Here is a 20,124-nt window from a genome sequence, read left to right on the forward strand (position 1 = left end):
TATGACTGACTCAGTACAGTTCAGACCGCTACCACCTGTATGACTGACTGACTGACTCAGTACAGTTCAGACCACTATCACCTGTATGACTGACTCAGTACAGTTCAGACCGCTACCACCTGTATGACTGACTCAGTACAGTTCAGACCACTACCACCTGTATGACTGACTGACTGACTCAGTACAGTTCAGACCACTATCACCTGTATGACTGACTCAGTACAGTTCAGACCACTATCACCTGTATGACTGACTCAGTACAGTTCAGACCACTATCACCTGTATGACTGACTCAGTACAGTTCAGACCACTATCTCCTGTATGACTGACTCAGTACAGTTCAGACCACCACCACCTGTATGACTGACTCAGTACAGTTCAGACCACTACCACCTGTATGACTGACTGACTCAGTACAGTTCAGACCACTACCACCTGTATGACTGACTGACTGACTCAGTGCAGTTCAGACCACTATCACCTGTATGACTGACTCAGTACAGTTCAGACCACTATCACCTGTATGACTGACTCAGTACAGTTCAAACCACTACCACCTGTATGACTGACTGACTCAGTACAGTTCAGACCACTACCACCTGTATGACTGACTGACTGACTCAGTACAGTTCAGACCACTATCACCTGTATGACTGACTCAGTACAGTTCAGACCACTACCACCTGTATGACTGACTGACTGACTCAGTACAGTTCAGACCACTACCACCTGTATGACTGACTCAGTACAGTTCAGACCGCTACCACCTGTATGACTGAATGACTGACTCAGTACAGTTCAGACCACCACCATCTGTATGACTGACTCAGTACAGTTCAGACCACTATCACCTGTATGACTGACTGACTGACTGACTCAGTACAGTTCAGACCACTATCACCTGTCTGACTGACTCAGTACAGTTCAGACCACTACCACCTGTATGACTGACTCAGTACAGTTCAGACCACCGCCACCTGTATGACTGACTGACTCAGTACAGTTCAGACCACTACCACCTTTATGACTGACTGACTGACTCAGTACAGTTCAGACCACTTTCACCTGTATGACTGACTCAGTACAGTTCAGACCACTACCACCTGTATGACTGACTGACTGACTGACTGACTCAGTACAGTTCAGACCACTATCACCTGTATGACTGACTGACTCAGTACAGTTCAGACCACTACCACCTGTATGACTGACTCAGTACAGTTCAGACCACTACCACCTGTATGACTGACTCAGTACAGTTCAGACCACTACCACCTGTATGACTGACTGACTCAGTACAGTTCAGACCACTATCACCTGTATGACTGACTCAGTACAGTTCAGACCGCTACCACCTGTATGACTGACTCAGTACAGTTCAGACCACTACCACCTGTATGACTGACTGACTGACTCAGTACAGTTCAGACCACTATCACCTGTATGACTGACTCAGTACAGTTCAGACCGCTACCACCTGTATGACTGACTCAGTACAGTTCAGACCACTACCACCTGTATGACTGACTCAGTACAGTTCAGACCACTATCACCTGTATGACTGACTCAGTACAGTTCAGACCACTATCACCTGTATGACTGACTCAGTACAGTTCAGACCACTATCTCCTGTATGACTGACTCAGTACAGTTCAGACCACCACCACCTGTATGACTGACTCAGTACAGTTCAGACCACTACCACCTGTATGACTGACTGACTCAGTACAGTTCAGACCACTACCACCTGTATGACTGACTGACTGACTCAGTGCAGTTCAGACCACTATCACCTGTATGACTGACTCAGTACAGTTCAGACCACTATCACCTGTATGACTGACTCAGTACAGTTCAAACCACTACCACCTGTATGACTGACTGACTCAGTACAGTTCAGACCACTACCACCTGTATGACTGACTGACTGACTCAGTACAGTTCAGACCACTATCACCTGTATGACTGACTCAGTACAGTTCAGACCACTACCACCTGTATGACTGACTGACTGACTCAGTACAGTTCAGACCACTACCACCTGTATGACTGACTCAGTACAGTTCAGACCGCTACCACCTGTATGACTGAATGACTGACTCAGTACAGTTCAGACCACCACCATCTGTATGACTGACTCAGTACAGTTCAGACCACTATCACCTGTATGACTGACTGACTGACTGACTCAGTACAGTTCAGACCACTATCACCTGTCTGACTGACTCAGTACAGTTCAGACCACTACCACCTGTATGACTGACTCAGTACAGTTCAGACCACCGCCACCTGTATGACTGACTGACTCAGTACAGTTCAGACCACTACCACCTTTATGACTGACTGACTGACTCAGTACAGTTCAGACCACTTTCACCTGTATGACTGACTCAGTACAGTTCAGACCACTACCACCTGTATGACTGACTGACTGACTGACTGACTCAGTACAGTTCAGACCACTATCACCTGTATGACTGACTGACTCAGTACAGTTCAGACCACTACCACCTGTATGACTGACTCAGTACAGTTCAGACCACTACCACCTGTATGACTGACTCAGTACAGTTCAGACCACTACCACCTGTATGACTGACTGACTCAGTACAGTTCAGACCACTATCACCTGTATGACTGACTCAGTACAGTTCAGACCGCTACCACCTGTATGACTGACTCAGTACAGTTCAGACCACTACCACCTGTATGACTGACTGACTGACTCAGTACAGTTCAGACCACTATCACCTGTATGACTGACTCAGTACAGTTCAGACCGCTACCACCTGTATGACTGACTCAGTACAGTTCAGACCACTACCACCTGTATGACTGACTGACTGACTCAGTACAGTTCAGACCACTATCACCTGTATGACTGACTCAGTACAGTTCAGACCACTATCACCTGTATGACTGACTCAGTACAGTTCAGACCACTATCACCTGTATGACTGACTCAGTACAGTTCAGACCACTATCTCCTGTATGACTGACTCAGTACAGTTCAGACCACCACCACCTGTATGACTGACTCAGTACAGTTCAGACCACCACCACCTGTATGACTGACTCAGTACAGTTCAGACCACTACCACCTGTATGACTGACTGACTCAGTACAGTTCAGACCACAACCACCTGTATGACTGACTGACTGACTCAGTGCAGTTCAGACCACTATCACCTGTATGACTGACTCAGTACAGTTCAGACCACTATCACCTGTATGACTGACTCAGTACAGTTCAGACCACTACCACCTGTATGACTGACTGACTCAGTACAGTTCAGACCACTACCACCTGTATGACTGACTGACTGACTCAGTACAGTTCAGACCACTATCACCTGTCTGACTGACTCAGTACATTTCAGACCACTACCACCTGTATGACTGACTCAGTACAGTTCAGACCACTACCACCTGTATGACTGACTCAGTACAGTTCAGACCACTACCACCTGTATGACTGACTGACTGACTGACTGACTCAGTACAGTTCAGACCACTACCACCTGTATGACTGACTCAGTACAGTTCAGACCACTATCACCTGTATGACTGACTCAGTACAGTTCAGACCACTATCACCTGTATGACTGACTCAGTATAGTTCAGACCACTATCACCTGTATGACTGACTCAGTACAGTTCAGACCACTATCTCCTGTATGACTGACTCAGTACAGTTCAGACCACCGCCACCTGTATGACTGACTCAGTACAGTTCAGACCACTACCACCTGTATGACTGACTGACTGACTCAGTACAGTTCAGACCACTACCACCTGTCTGACTGACTCAGTACAGTTCAGACCACTATCACCTGTCTGACTGACTCAGTACAGTTCAGACCACTATCACCTGTATGACTGACTCAGTACAGTTCAGACCACTACCACCTGTATGACTGACTGACTCAGTACAGTTCAGACTACTACCACCTGTATGACTGACTGACTGACTCAGTACAGTTCAGACCACTACCACCTGTATGACTGACTCAGTACAGTTCAGACCACTACCACCTGTATGACTGACTGACTGACTGACTGACTCAGTACAGTTCAGACCACTACCACCTGTATGACTGACTCAGTACAGTTCAGACCACTACCACCTGTATGACTGACTGACTGACTCAGTACAGTTCAGACCACCACCATCTGTATGACTGACTCAGTACAGTTCAGACCACTACCACCTGTATGACTGACTGACTGACTCAGTACAGTTCAGACCACTACCACCTGTATGACTGACTCAGTACAGTTCAGACCACTACCACCTGTATGACTGACTGACTGAGTCAGTACAGTTCAGACCACTACCACCTGTATGACTGACTCAGTACAGTTCAGACCACTACCACCTGTATGACTGACTGACTGACTCAGTACAGTTCAGACCACCACCATCTGTATGACTGACTCAGTACAGTTCAGACCACTATCACCTGTATGACTGACTGACTCAGTACAGTTCAGACCTCTATCACCTGTATGACTGACTCAGTACAGTTCAGACCACTATCACCTGACTGACTGACTCAGTACAGTTCAGACCACCACCATCTGTATGACTGACTCAGTACAGTTCAGACCACTATCACCTGTATGACTGACTGACTCAGTACAGTTCAGACCACTACCACCTGTATGACTGACTCAGTACAGTTCAGACCACTACCACCTGTATGACTGACTGACTGACTCAGTACAGTTCAGACCACCACCATCTGTATGACTGACTCAGTACAGTTCAGACCACTATCACCTGTATGACTGACTGACTCAGTACAGTTCAGACCACTATCACCTGTCTGACTGACTGACTGACTCAGTACAGTTCAGACCACTATCACCTGTATGACTGACTCAGTACAGTTCAGACCACTACCACCTGTATGACTGACTGACTCAGTACAGTTCAGACCACTACCACCTGTATGACTGACTGACTGACTCAGTACAGTTCAGACCACTACCACCTGTATGACTGACTCAGTACAGTTCAGACCACTACCACCTGTATGACTGACTGACTGACTGACTGACTCAGTACAGTTCAGACCACTACCACCTGTATGACTGACTCAGTACAGTTCAGACCACTACCACCTGTATGACTGACTGACTGACTCAGTACAGTTCAGACCACCACCATCTGTATGACTGACTCAGTACAGTTCAGACCACTACCACCTGTATGACTGACTGACTGACTCAGTACAGTTCAGACCACTACCACCTGTATGACTGACTCAGTACAGTTCAGACCACTACCACCTGTATGACTGACTGACTGAGTCAGTACAGTTCAGACCACTACCACCTGTATGACTGACTCAGTACAGTTCAGACCACTACCACCTGTATGACTGACTGACTGACTCAGTACAGTTCAGACCACCACCATCTGTATGACTGACTCAGTACAGTTCAGACCACTATCACCTGTATGACTGACTGACTCAGTACAGTTCAGACCTCTATCACCTGTATGACTGACTCAGTACAGTTCAGACCACTATCACCTGACTGACTGACTCAGTACAGTTCAGACCACCACCATCTGTATGACTGACTCAGTACAGTTCAGACCACTATCACCTGTATGACTGACTGACTCAGTACAGTTCAGACCACTACCACCTGTATGACTGACTCAGTACAGTTCAGACCACTACCACCTGTATGACTGACTGACTGACTCAGTACAGTTCAGACCACCACCATCTGTATGACTGACTCAGTACAGTTCAGACCACTATCACCTGTATGACTGACTGACTCAGTACAGTTCAGACCTCTATCACCTGTATGACTGACTCAGTACAGTTCAGACCACTACCACCTGTATGACTGACTGACTGACTCAGTACAGTTCAGACCACTACCACCTGTATGACTGACTCAGTACAGTTCAGACCACTACCACCTGTATGACTGACTGACTGACTCAGTACAGTTCAGACCACTATCACCTGACTGACTGACTCAGTACAGTTCAGACCACCACCATCTGTATGACTGACTGGCTGACTCAGTACAGTTCAGACCTCTATCACCTGTATGACTGACTCAGTACAGTTCAGACCACTATCACCTGACTGACTGACTCAGTACAGTTCAGACCACCACCATCTGTATGACTGACTCAGTACAGTTCAGACCACTATCACCTGTATGACTGACTGACTCAGTACAGTTCAGACCACTACCACCTGTATGACTGACTCAGTACAGTTCAGACCACTACCACCTGTATGACTGACTGACTGACTCAGTACAGTTCAGACCACTATCACCTGTATGACTGACTCAGTACAGTTCAGACCACTATCACCTGTATGACTGACTGACTGACTCAGTACAGTTCAGACCACTATCACCTGTATGACTGACTCAGTACAGTTCAGACCACTACCACCTGTATGACTGACTCAGTACAGTTCAGACCACTACCACCTGTATGACTGACTCAGTACAGTTCAGACCACTGTCACCTGTATGACTGACTGACTCAGTACAGTTCAGACCACTACCACCTGTATGACTGACTGACTGACTCAGTACAGTTCAGACCACTACCACCTGTATGACTGACTGACTGACTCAGTACAGTTCAGACCACTGTCACCTGTATGACTGACTGACTCAGTACAGTTCAGACCACTACCACCTGTATGACTGACTGACTGACTCAGTACAGTTCAGACCACTACCACCTGTATGACTGACTGACTGACTCAGTACAGTTCAGACCACTACCACCTGTATGACTGACTGACTGACTCAGTACAGTTCAGACCACTACCACCTGTATGACTGACTGACTGACTCAGTACAGTTCAGACCACTATCACCTGTATGACTGACTGACTCAGTACAGTTCAGACCACTGTCACCTGTATGACTGACTGACTGACTCAGTACAGTTCAGACCACTATCACCTGTATGACTGACTGACTCAGTACAGTTCAGACCACTACCACCTGTATGACTGACTGACTGACTCAGTACAGTTCAGACCACTATCACCTGTATGACTGACTCAGTACATGTCGACCTACTTATTCTTTTCATTCTGTCTTTCCTTTCACTTCTCTCTCACTCTTTTCTGTCATTATGTTCCTTCTCCGATGTGTCGTCATTGACTGCATGGTTTCATAGTCAGTTAAGTCACAGAAGCATTCATTTAAGTTTTCGATTTACCCTTCACGTTGTTGTTTCAAAATGAAATCCCCCTCTTTTATTCCCTTTCGTCCTTTTTCCTTCAGGTGTGAGGTGGAGAACCGTTACCAAGGAAACCCTCTGAAAGGAACATGTTACTGTAAGTGGAACTCTAATCTACCTTCAGAGTAGAACATCACGCTGACGCTGAGTCCTTCAGAGTAGAACATCACGCTGAGTCCTTCAGAGTAGAACATCATGCTGAGGCTGAGTCCTTCAGAGTAGAACATCACGCCAAGTCCTTCAGAGTAGAACATCATGCCGAGTCCTTCAGAGTAGAACATCATGCCGAGTCCTTCAGAGTAGAACATCACGCCGAGTCCTTCAGAGTAGAACATCATGCTGAGTCCTTCAGAGTAGAACATCATGCTGAGGCTGAGTCCTCCAGAGTAGAACATCACGCCGAGTCCTTCAGAGTAGAACATCATCGAGTCCTTCAGAGTAAAACATCATGCTGAGGCTGAGTCCTTCAGAGCAGAACATCACACTGAGGCTGAGTCCTTCAGAGTAGAACATCACGCTGAGGCTGAGTCCTTCAGAGTAAATCAAATCAAATCAAATTTATTTATATAGCCCTTCGTACATCAGCTGATATCTCAAAGTGCTGTACAGAAACCCAGCCTAAAACCCCAAACAGCAAGCAATGCAGGTGTAGAAGCACGGTGGCTAGGAAAAACTCCCTAGAAAGGCCAAAACCTAGGAAGAAACCTAGAGAGGAACCAGGCTATGTGGGGTGGCCAGTCCTCTTCTGGCTGTGCCGGGTGGAGATTATAACAAAACATGGTCAAGATGTTCAAATGTTCAGAAATGACCATCATGGTCGAATAATAATAATAAGGCAGAATAGTTGAAACTGGAGCAGCAGCACAGTCATGTGGACTGGGGACAGCAAGGAGTCATCATGTCAGGTAGTCCTGGGGCATGGTCCTAGGGCTCAGGTCCTCCGAGAGAGAGAAAGAGAGAAGGAGAGAATTAGAGAACGCACACTTAGATTCACACAGGACACCAAATAGGACAGGAGAAGTACTCCAGATATAACAAACTGACCCTAGCCCCCCGACACATAAACTACTGCAGCATAAATACTGGAGGCTGAGACAGGAGGGGTCAGGAGACACTGTGGCCCACTCCGAGGACACCCCCGGACAGGGCCAAACAGGAAGGATATAACCCCACCCACTTTGCCAAAGCACAGCCCCCACACCACTAGAGGGATATCTTCAACCACCAACTTACCATCCTGAGACAAGGCTGAGTATAGCCCACAAAGACCTCCGCCACGGCACAACCCAAGGGGGGGGGGGGGGGGGCGCCAACCCAGACAGGATGACCACATCAGTGACTCAACCCACTCAGGTGACGCACCCCCTCCAGGGACGGCATGAGAGAGCCCCAGTAAAGCCAGTGACTCAGCCCCTGTAATAGGGTTAGAGGCAGAGAATCCCAGTGGAAAGAGGGGAACCGGCCAGGCAAAGACAGCAAGGGCGGTTCGTTGCTCCAGAGCCTTTCCGTTCACCCTCCCACTCCTGGGCCAGACTACACTCAATCATATGACCCACTGAAGAGATGAGTCTTCAGTAGAGACTTAAAGGTTGAGACCGAGTTTGCGTCTCTGACATGGGTAGGCAGACCATTCCATAAAAATGGAGCTCTATAGGAGAAAGCCCTGCCTCCAGCTGTTTGCTTAGAAATTCTAGGGACAATTAGGAGGCCTGTGTCTTGTGACCGTAGCGTACGTGTAGGTATGTACGGCAGGACCAAATCAGAGAGATAGGTAGGAGCAAGCCCATGTAATGCTTTGTAGGTTAGCAGTAAAACCTTGAAATCAGCCCTTGCTTTGACAGGAAGCCAGTGTAGGGAGGCTAGCACTGGAGTAATATGATCCAATTTTTTGGTTCTAGTCAGGATTCTAGCAGCCGTATTTAGCACTAACTGAAGTTTATTTAGTGCTTTATCCGGGTAGCCGGAAAGTAGAGCATTGCAGTAGTCTAACCTAGAAGTGACAAAAGCATGGATTAATTTTTCTGCATCATTTTTGGACAGAAAGTTTCTGATTTTTGCAATGTTACGTAGATGGAAAAAAGCTGTCCTTGAAATGGTCTTGATATGTTCTTCAAAAGAGAGATCAGGGTCCAGAGTAACGCCGAGGTCCTTCACAGTTTTATTTGAGACGACTGTACAACCATTAAGATTAATTGTCAGATTCAACAGAAGATCTCTTTGTTTCTTGGGACCTAGAACAAGCATCTCTGTTTTGTCCGAGTTTAAAAGTAGAAAGTTTGCAGCCATCCACTTCTTTATGTCTGAAACACATTCTTCTAGCAAGGGCAATTTTGGGGCTTCACCATGTTTAATTGAGATGTACAGCTGTGTGTCATCCGCATAGCAGTGAAAGTTAACATTATGTTTTCGAATAACATCCCCAAGAGGTAAAATATATAGTGAAAACAATAGTGGTCCTAAAACGGAACCTTGAGGAACACCGAAATTTACAGTTGATTTGTCAGAGGACAAACCATTCACAGAGACAAACTGATATCTTTCCGACAGATAAGATCTAAACCAGGCCAGAACTTGTCCGTGTAGACCAATTTGGGTTTCCAATCTCTCCAAAAGAATGTGGTGATCGATGATATCAAAAGCAGCACTAAGGTCTAGGAGCACGAGGACAGATGCAGAGCCTCGGTCCGATGCCATTAAAATGTAATTTACCACCTTCACAAGTGCCGTCTCAGTGCTATGATGGGGTCTAAAACCAGACTGAAGCATTTCGTATACATTGTTTGTCTTCAGGAAGGCAGTGAGTTGTTGCGCAACAGCCTTTTCTAAAATTTTTGAGAGGAATGGAAGATTCGATATAGGCCGATAGTTTTTTATATTTTCTGGGTCAAGGCTTGGCTTTTTCAAGAGAGGCTTTATTACTGCCACTTTTAGTGAGTTTGGTACACATCCGGTGGATAGAGAGCCGTTTATTATGTTCAACATAGGAGGGCCAAGCACAGGAAGCAGCTCTTTCAGTAGTTTAGTTGGAATAGGGTCCAGTATGCAGCTTGAAGGTTTAGAGGCCATGATTATTTTCATCATTGTGTCAAGAGATATAGTACTAAAACACTTGAGCGTCTCTCTTGATCCTAGGTCCTGGCAGAGTTGTGCAGACTCAGGACAACTGAGCTTTGAAGGAATACGCAGATTTAAGGAGGAGTCCGTAATTTGCTTTCTAATAATCATAATCTTTTCCTCAAAGAAGTTCATGAATTTATCACTGCTAAAGTGAAAGTCATCCTCTCTTGGGGAATGCTGCTTTTTAGTTAGCTTTGCGACAGTATCAAAAAGGAATTTCGGATTGTTCTTATTTTCCTCAATTAAGTTAGAAAAATAGGATGATCGAGCAGCAGTAAGGGCTCTTCGGTACTGCACAGTACTGTCGTTCCAGAGTAGAACATCACACTCAGTCCTTCAGAGTAGAACTTCACGCTGAGGCTGAGTCCTTCAGAGTAGAACATCACGCTGAGGCTGAGGCCTTCAGAGTAGAACATCACGCTGTTGCTGAGTCCTTCAGAGTAGAACATCACGCTGAGGCTGAGTCCTTCAGAGTAGAACATCGCGCTGAGGCTGAGTCCTTCGGAGTAGAACATCACGCTGAGGCTGAGTCCTTCAGAGTAGAACATCACGCTCAGTCCTTCAGAGTAGAACTTCACGCTGAGGCTGAGTCCTTCAGAGTAGAACATCACGCTGAGGCTGAGGCCTTCAGAGTAGAACATCACGCTGTTGCTGAGTCCTTCAGAGTAGAACATCACGCTGAGGCTGAGTCCTTCAGAGTAGAACATCGCGCTGAGTCCTTCGGAGTAGAACATCACGCTGAGGCTGAGTCCTTCAGAGTAGAACATCACGCTGAGGCGTTGTCCTTCAGAGTAGAACATTGCGCTGAGGCTGAGTCCTTCGGAGTAGAACATCACGCTGAGGCTGAGTCCTTCAGAGTGGAACATCACGCTGAGTCCTTCAGAGTAGAACATTGCGCTGAGGACGAGTCCTTCAGAGTAGAACATCGCGCTGAGGCTGTCCTTCAGAGTAGAACATCACGCCGAGTCCTTCAGAGTAGAACATCATGCCGAGTCCTTCAGAGTAGAACATCATGCCGAGTCCTTCAGAGTAGAACATCACGCCGAGTCCTTCAGAGTAGAACATCATGCCGAGTCCTTCAGAGTAGAACATCATGCCGAGTCCTTCAGAGTAGAACATCACGCCGAGTCCTTCAGAGTAGAACATCACGCTGAGTCCTTCAGAGTAGAACATCATGCCGAGTCCTTCAGAGTAGAACATCATGCTGATGCTGAGTCCTTCAGAGTAGAACATCACGCTGAGTCCTTCAGAGCAGAACATCACGCTGAGGCTGATTCCTTCAGAGTAGAACATCACGCTGAGGCTGAGTCCTTCAGAGTAGAACATCACGCTGAGGCTGAGTCCTTCGGAGTAGAACACGCTGAGGCTGAGTCCTTCAGAGTAGAACATCACACTCAGTCCTTCAGAGTAGAACTTCACGCTGAGGCTGAGTCCTTCAGAGTAGAACATCACGCTGAGGCTGAGTCCTTCAGAGTAGAACATCACGCTGAGGCTGAGTCCTTCAGAGTAGAACATCACGCTGAGGCTGAGTCCTTCAGAGTAGAACATCACGCTGTTGCTGAGTCCTTCAGAGTAGAAAATCACACTGAGGCTGAGTCCTTCAGAGTGGAACATCACGCTGAGTCCTTCAGAGTGGAACATCACGCTGAGTCCTTCAGAGTAGAACATTGCGCTGAGGACGAGTCCTTCAGAGTAGAACATCGCGCTGAGGCTGTCCTTCAGAGTAGAACATCATGCTGAGGCTGAGTCCTTCAGAGTAGAACATCATGCCGAGTCCTTCAGAGTAGAACATCACGCCGAGTCCCTCAGAGTAGAACATCATGCCGAGTCCTTCAGAGTAGAACATCATGCAGAGTCCTTCAGAGTAGAACATCACGCTGAGTCCTTCAGAGTAGAACATCACGCTGAGTCCTTCAGAGTAGAACATCATGCTGATGCTGAGTCCTTCAGAGTAGAACATCACGCTGAGTCTTTCAGAGCAGAACATCACGCTGAGGCTGAGTCCTTCAGAGTAGAACATCACGCTGAGTCCTTCAGAGTAGAACATCACGCTGAGTCCTTCAGAGTAGAACATCATGCTGATGCTGAGTCCTTCAGAGTAGAACATCACGCTGAGTCCTTCAGAGCAGAACATCACGCTGACGCTGAGTCCTTCAGAGTAGAACATCACGCTGAGTCCTTCAGAGTAGAACATTGCGCTGAGGACGAGTCCTTCAGAGTAGAACATCGCGCTGAGGCTGTCCTTCAGAGTAGAACATCATGCTGAGGCTGAGTCCTTCAGAGTAGAACATCATGCCGAGTCCTTCAGAGTAGAACATCATGCCGAGTCCTTCAGAGTAGAACATCACGCCGAGTCCTTCAGAGTAGAACATCATGCCGAGTCCTTCAGAGTAGAACATCACGCCGAGTCCTTCAGAGTAGAACATCACGCTGAGTCCTTCAGAGTAGAACATCATGCCGAGTCCTTCAGAGTAGAACATCATGCTGATGCTGAGTCCTTCAGAGTAGAAATTCACGCTGAGTCCTTCAGAGCAGAACATCACGCTGAGGCTGAGTCCTTCAGAGTAGAACATCACGCTGAGGCTGAGTCCTTCGGAGTAGAACACGCTGAGGCTGAGTCCTTCAGAGTAGAACATCACACTCAGTCCTTCAGAGTAGAACTTCACGCTGAGGCTGAGTCCTTCAGAGTAGAACATCACGCTGAGGCTGAGTCCTTCAGAGTAGAACATCACGCTGAGGCTGAGTCCTTCGGAGTAGAACACGCTGAGGCTGTCCTTCAGAGTAGAACATCACACTCAGTCCTTCAGAGTAGAACTTCACGCTGAGGCTGAGTCCTTCAGAGTAGAACATCACGCTGAGGCTGAGTCCTTCAGAGTAGAACATCACGCTGTTGCTGAGTCCTTCAGAGTAGAACATCACGCTGTTGCTGAGTCCTTCAGAGTAGAAAATTGCACTGAGGCTGAGTCCTTCAGAGTGGAACATCACGCTGAGTCCTTCAGAGTGGAACATCACGCTGAGTCCTTCAGAGTAGAACATCACGCTGAGTCCTTCAGAGTAGAACATTGCGCTGAGGCCGAGTCCTTCGGAGTAGAACATCACGCTGAGGCTGAGTCCTTCAGAGTGGAACATCGCGCTGAGGCTGACTCCTTCAGAGTAGAACTTCACGCCGAGGAAGTGAGAGGGAGAGGTGTTTTTTTTCTGTTAGGTTACAGCCTTATTCTAAAATGTAGTAAAACAAATCCTTTATTAATTTCTACAAAAATTAAACCTGAAATATCACATTAACATAAGTTTTCAGACCCTTTACTCAGTACTATGTTAAAGCACCTTTGGCAGCAATTACAGCCTCGAGTCTTCTTGGGAATGACGCTACAAGCTTGGCACACCTGTATTTTGGGAGTTTCTCCCATTCTTCTCAGCAGATCCTCTCAAGCTCTGTCAGGTTGGATGGGGAGCGTCACTGCAGAGCTATTTTCAGGTCTCTCCAGAAATGTTAGATCGGGTTCAAGTCCAGTCTCTGGCTGGGCCACTCAAGGACATTGAGACATGTCCCGAAGCCACTCCTGCATTGTTTTGGCTGTGTGCTTAGGGTCGTTGTCTTGTTGGAAGGTGAACCTTCGCCCCAGTCTGAGGTCCTGAGCACTCTGGAGCAGGTATTCTTCAAGGATCTTGCTGTACTTTGCTCCGTTCATTTTTGCCTCTATCCTGACTAGTCTCCCAGTCCCTGCCGCTGAAAAACATCCCCACAGCATGCTGCCACTACCATGCTTCACCGTAGGGATGGTGCCAGGTTTCCTCCAGACGTGACATTTGGCATTCAGGTCAAGTGTTCAATCTTGCTTTCATCAGACCAGAGAATCTTGTTTCTCATGGTCTGAGAGTCTTTAGGTGCATTTTGACAAACTCCAAGCGGGCTGTCATGTGCCCTTTACTGAAGAGTGGCTTCCTTTTGGCCACTCTACCATAAAGGCCTGATTGTTGGAATGCTGCAGAGATGGTTGTCCTTCTGGAAGGTTAAGAATGATGGAGGCCGGCCACTATGTTCTTGGGGACTTTCAATGTTGCAGAAATGTTTTGGTACCCTTCCCCAGATCTGTTCCTCAACACAATCACAGCTTGGTTTTTGCTCTGTGGGACCTTATATAGACAGGTGTGTGGCTTTCCAAATCATGTCCAGTTACTTGAATTTTCCACAGGTGGACTCCAATCAAGTTGTAGAAACAGGATGCACCTGACCTCAATTTTGAGTCTCATAGCAAAGGGTCTGAATACTTATGTAAATAAAGTATTTCTGTTTTTAAAATTGTATTAAAAAAAAAGTTTTTGCTCTGTCATTATGGGGTATTGTGATATCATTATGGGATATTGTGATGTCATGTGGTATTGTGATGTCATTATGGGATATTGTGATGTCATTATGGGATATTGTGTGTAGATTGCTGAGGATTTTTATTTGTTATGTCCATTTTAGAATAAGGCTGTAAGGTAACAAAATGTGGAAAAGTCAAGTGGTCAGAATACTTTTCGAAGGCACTGTATGTGAAAACAGCACGTTTCTATGATCTGTCGGTCCTAAACAATGCTTCTCTGTGACATCACAGGGTCGGATTAAAAGTCAGAAGAACAGTGACTTTTCAAAACCTGCAACTAGTTTCTAGTCAGAGGAAAGGTTTTTTCTAGCACCCCATGTCACAGTGAATCTCATAGTGTTTGAAATTTGTCTACAAATGAGTGGATTCGGTTATTTCAGCCACACCCGTTGCCGACTGGTGTATAACATCAAGCACAAAGCCATGCAATCTCCATAGACAAACATTGGCAGTAGAATGGCCTTACTGAGGAGCTCAGTGACTTTCATCGTGGCACCATCATAGGATGCCACCTTTACAACAAGTCAGTTCGTAAAATGTCTGCCCTGCTAGAGCTGTTTGGGGAAGGCTCTTTCCTGTTTCAGCATGACAATGCCCCCGTGGACAAAGCGAGGTTTTCAGAGATCGGTGTTTGAAAAACTTGACTAGCCTGCACAGAGTCCTGACCTCTACCCCATCGAACACCTTTGGGATAAATTGGAACACCGGCTGCGAGCCAGGCCTAATTGCTCAACATCAGTCCCCGACCTCACTAATGCTCTTGTGGCTGAATGGAAGCAAGTCCCCGCAGCAATGTTCCAACATCTAGTGGAAAGCCTTCCCAGAAGAGTGGAGGCTGTTATAGTAGCAAAGAAGGGACCAACTCCATATTAAAGCCTTCCCAGAAGAATGGAGGCTGTTATAGTAGCAAAGAGGGGACCAACTCCATATTAAAGCCTTCCCAGAAGAGTGGAGGCTGTTATAGCAGTAAAGGGGGGACCAACTCTATATTAAAGCCTTCCCAGAAGAGTGGAGGCTGTTATAGCAGTAAAGGGGGGACCAACTCTATATTAAAGCCTTCCCAGAAGAGTGGAGGCTGTTATAATAGCAAAGAGGGGACCAACTCTATATTAAAGCCTTCCCAGAAGAGTGGAGGCTATTATAGTAGCAAAGAGGGGACCAACTCTATATTAAAGCCTTCCCAGAAGAGTGGAGGCTGTTATAGCAGTAAAGGGGGGACCAACTCTATATTAAAGGCCATGATTTTGGAATGAGATCTTAGACCGCAGGTGTCCCCATACTGTTGGCCATGTAGTGTATGTAGACTGGTTTGGTGCTGTAGATAATTAATGAGTTTGAATAATGACAGTTACCCTGCCACAATCGTCCACAACCACGTACCTTCAGTAAGTTGATGTTGAAAGGGACATGCTGTAGAGCGTTGGGCCAGTAACTATTAGCGCGTTGGGCCACTAACCCAAAGGTCACTGGTTCCAATCCCAAGCCAACAAGGTGAAACATATTTTGATGTGTCCTTGAGCAAGGCATTTAACCCTAATGGCTCCTGTAAATCGCTCTGGATAAGAGCATCTGCTACATAACTAAAATATCTATGAAGAGGAGAGTGGACCGCTGTTCTAACATGTAGCTGTGTTTATCTCCCTACCAGACACCCTGCTGATAGACTACCAGTTCACCTTCAGTCTGTCTCAGGAGGACGACCGCTACTACACCGCCATCAACTTTGTAGCAACACCCGAGGAGGTAGGACCACACCCATACTGCTGGGGTTAGAGGTCAGGGGTCCGGCCATGCCCAAGGAAGTAGTGTTTAGGGTTAAGGTCAGATTATTTATCTCCTCATCCCTCTCTCCTCCGCAGCAGAATCGTGATCTGGTTGTTTTCATTAACGCCTCCAAAAACTTCAACCTCAACATCACCTGGGCTGCCAGCTTCACAGGTAACACACCTTAACACAGCTCCACAGGTAACACCTTAACATACCTTCACAGGTAACACACCTAAATACACATTCACAGGTAACACACCTTAACACAGCTCCACAGGTAACACCTTAACATACCTTCACAGGTAACACACCTAAATACACCTTCACAGGTAACACACCTTAACATACCTTCACAGGTAACACACTTTAATACACCTTCACACCTAAATACACCTTCACAGGTAACACAATTTAACACACCTTCACAGGTAACACTCCTAAATACACCTTCACAGGTAACACCTTAACATACCTTCACAGGTAACACACCTAAATACACCTTCACAGGTAACACAATTTAATACACTTTTACAGGTAACACACTTTAATACACCTTCATAGGTAACACACGTTAGTACACCTTCACAGGTAACACACCTTAACACAGATCCACAGGTAACACACCTAAATACACCTTCACAGGTAACACAATTTAATACACCTTCACAGGTAACACAGCTAAATATGCTTTCACATGTAGCACACCTAAATTCACATTCACAGGTAGCACACCTTCACAGGTAGCACACTAATACAGCTTCACAGGTAACACACTTTAATACACCTTCACAGGTAACATAACTTATTCTAACTCTGAAAGATTCCAAAAAAGTGTCAATTTATTTTGGATGGGATCTTAACGGGTGTCCTGACTCTCTGTGGTCACTATAGATCCCATGGATACTTATTGTAATAGTAGGGGTGTTAATCCCAGTGTCCTGGCTAAATTCCTAATCTGTCCCTCATACTATCACAGTCACCTAATCATCCCCAGTTTACAATTGGCTCATTCATCCCCCTCCTCTCCCTTGTAACTATTCCCCAGGTCAATGATAATGTGTTCTCAGGCAACTTACCTGGTAAAATAAGGGTTAAAAACATAAATAGTGGTAGCAATACATGGTTAAAACATCTACAGAAAACACAGAAATGCTAACAGGGGTTATGGTCTATATTCAGAGCCACATTCCTATAAATACTGTTGAAGTGATATGGCTACAGGTTCATCTGCCTCACCTAAAGCCCATTCTGGTGGGAAGCTGCTATAGACAGTCAGTATCTGGATAATGTTAAATACTGTTGAAGTAATATGGCTACAGGTTCATCTACCTCACCTAAAGCCCATTCTGGTGGGAAGCTGCTATAGACAGTCAGTATCTGGATAATGTTAAATACTGTTGAAGTAATATGGCTACAGGTTCATCTGCCTCACCTAAAGCCCATTCTGGTGGGAAGCTGCTATAGACAGTCAGTATCTGGATAATGTTAAATACTGTTGAAGTAATATGGCTACAGGTTCATCTGCCTCACCTAAAGCCCATTCTGGTGGGAAGCTGCTTTAGACCACCAAGTGCTAACAGTCAGTATCTGGATAATATGTGTGAAATGCTTGATAATGTATGTGATATCAACAGAGGTATCTTTTCTGGGTCACCTAAATATTGACTGGCTTTCATGAAGCTGCCCACTCAAAAAAAGCTTTACATACAGCACAGGAATGACATCATCAACATGTATTGATTATATATTTACTAATGCGGCAGAATTCTGCTTTAAAGCAGTATCCAGACCCATCGGATGTGGTGATCACAATATAGTAGCCATATCTAGGAAAACCACAGTTCCAAAGGCTGGGCCTAATATAGTGTATGAGAGGTAATACAATACGTTTTGTTGTGATTCATATGTTGTTGATGTAAAGAATATGTGTTGGTCTGTGGTGTGTAATGAGGAGCAACCAGACGCTGCACATTTATGAAAATGCTTCTTCAAGTTACTAATAACCAAGAAAATGACTGTAAAAACTGTTACATCCCAGTGGATTGATGAGGAATTGAAAAACATTGTGGTTGAGACAAAAGGTATGGCAAATACGTCTGGCTGTACAACCGATTGGCAAACGTACTGCAAATTGAAAAATCATGAGTCTAAACTGAATAAAAAGAAAAACTACACTATGAAACAAAGATAAATTATATAAAGAATGTTTGTAAAAAGCTTTGAAGCACCTTAAATTACATTTCGGGCAAAAAGGCAAACTCCGCTCCCTCATTCATTGAATCAGATGGCTCATTCATCACAAAACCCACTGATAATGCCAACCACTTTAATGTTTTTTTCATTGGCAATATTAGCAAACTAAGGCCTGACATGCCAGCAACAAATGCCGAACCTACACATCCAAGTATATGACAAAATTATGAAGGCATTGTCATTTGAAATTCCCTAAAGTGAGTGTGGAATAGGTGAATAAAGTATTGTTGTCTATCAACAATGGCAAGCTACCGGGGTCTGGCAATTTGGATGGAAAATGACTGAGGATAATAGTGTACGATATTGTCACTCCTATTTGCCATATCCTCAATATAAGCCTACTAGCGAGTGTGTGCCCTCAACCCTGGAGGGAAGCTAAAGTCATTCCTCTACCTAAGAATAGTAAAGCCCCCTTTACTGTCTCGAATAGCAGACCAATCAGCCTGTTACCAACCCTTAGTAGACTTCTGGACCAGATACAATGCTATTTACAGATAGACCAGATACAATGCTATTTACAGATAGACCAGATACAATGCTATTTACAGATAGACCAGATACAATGCTATTTACAGATAGACCAGATACAATGCTATTTACAGATAGACCAGATACAATGCTATTTACAGATAGACCAGATACAATGCTATTTACAGATAGACCAGATACAATGCTATTTCACAGTAAACAAATTGACAACAGACTTTCAGCACACTTATAGGGCAGGACATTCAACAAGCACAGCACTTACACAGATGACTGATGATTGGCTGAGAGAAATTGTTGATAAAACGATTGTGGGGGCTGTCTTTTGCATTGTATTTTGGACAAATCATTCACTAAACCCTAAACCTCAACTAACACTTAATATGTTGTGAAAAGTGTTGTGATTTTTTTTTTATTGTAACTGCTTTAATGTTGCTGGACCCCAGGAAGAGTAGCTGCTGCCTTGACAGGAACTAATGGGGATCCATAATAAACCCCAGGAAGAGTAGCTGCTGCCTTGACAGGAACTAATGGGGATCCATAAATAACCCCAGGAAGAGTAGCTGCTGCCTTGACAGGAACTAATGGGGATCCATAATAAACCCCAGGAAGAGTAGCTGCTGCCTTGTCAGGAACAAATGGGGATCCATAATAAACCCCAGGAAGAGTAGCTGCTGCCTTGGCAGGAACTAATGGGGATCCATAATAAACCCCAGGAAGAGTAGCTGCTGCCTTGGCAGGAACTAATGGGGATCCATAATAAACTCCAGCAAGAGTAGCTGCTGTCTTGGCAGGAACTAATGGGGATCCATAATAAACCCCAGGAAGAGTTGCTGCTGCCTTGTCAGGAACTAATGGGGATCCATAATAAACCCCAGAAAAAGT

General features: G+C 45.6%; 1 protein-coding gene across 8 annotated transcripts in view; it reads left to right on the forward strand.

Annotated features, from left to right (window-relative positions):
- The window catches only part of LOC110498653 (attractin), a 258,850-nt gene that overhangs the window by 168,498 nt on the left and 70,228 nt on the right, over nucleotides 1-20,124 (forward strand). For 6 of the 8 annotated variants that reach the window (XM_036955432.1, XM_036955427.1, XM_036955426.1 and 3 more), the window contains 3 exons: nucleotides 7,291-7,343; nucleotides 16,382-16,476; nucleotides 16,593-16,671. In XM_036955432.1, coding sequence (XP_036811327.1) covers nucleotides 7,291-7,343; nucleotides 16,382-16,476; nucleotides 16,593-16,671 — 227 coding nt within the window. The remainder of the gene's footprint in view (nucleotides 1-7,290; nucleotides 7,344-16,381; nucleotides 16,477-16,592; nucleotides 16,672-20,124) is intronic. The other 2 variants (XM_036955429.1, XM_036955430.1) reach the window with 1 other exon arrangement.

Source organism: Oncorhynchus mykiss, chromosome 19 (assembly GCF_013265735.2).
Source record: "Oncorhynchus mykiss isolate Arlee chromosome 19, USDA_OmykA_1.1, whole genome shotgun sequence".
Lineage (NCBI taxonomy): Eukaryota > Metazoa > Chordata > Actinopteri > Salmoniformes > Salmonidae > Oncorhynchus > Oncorhynchus mykiss.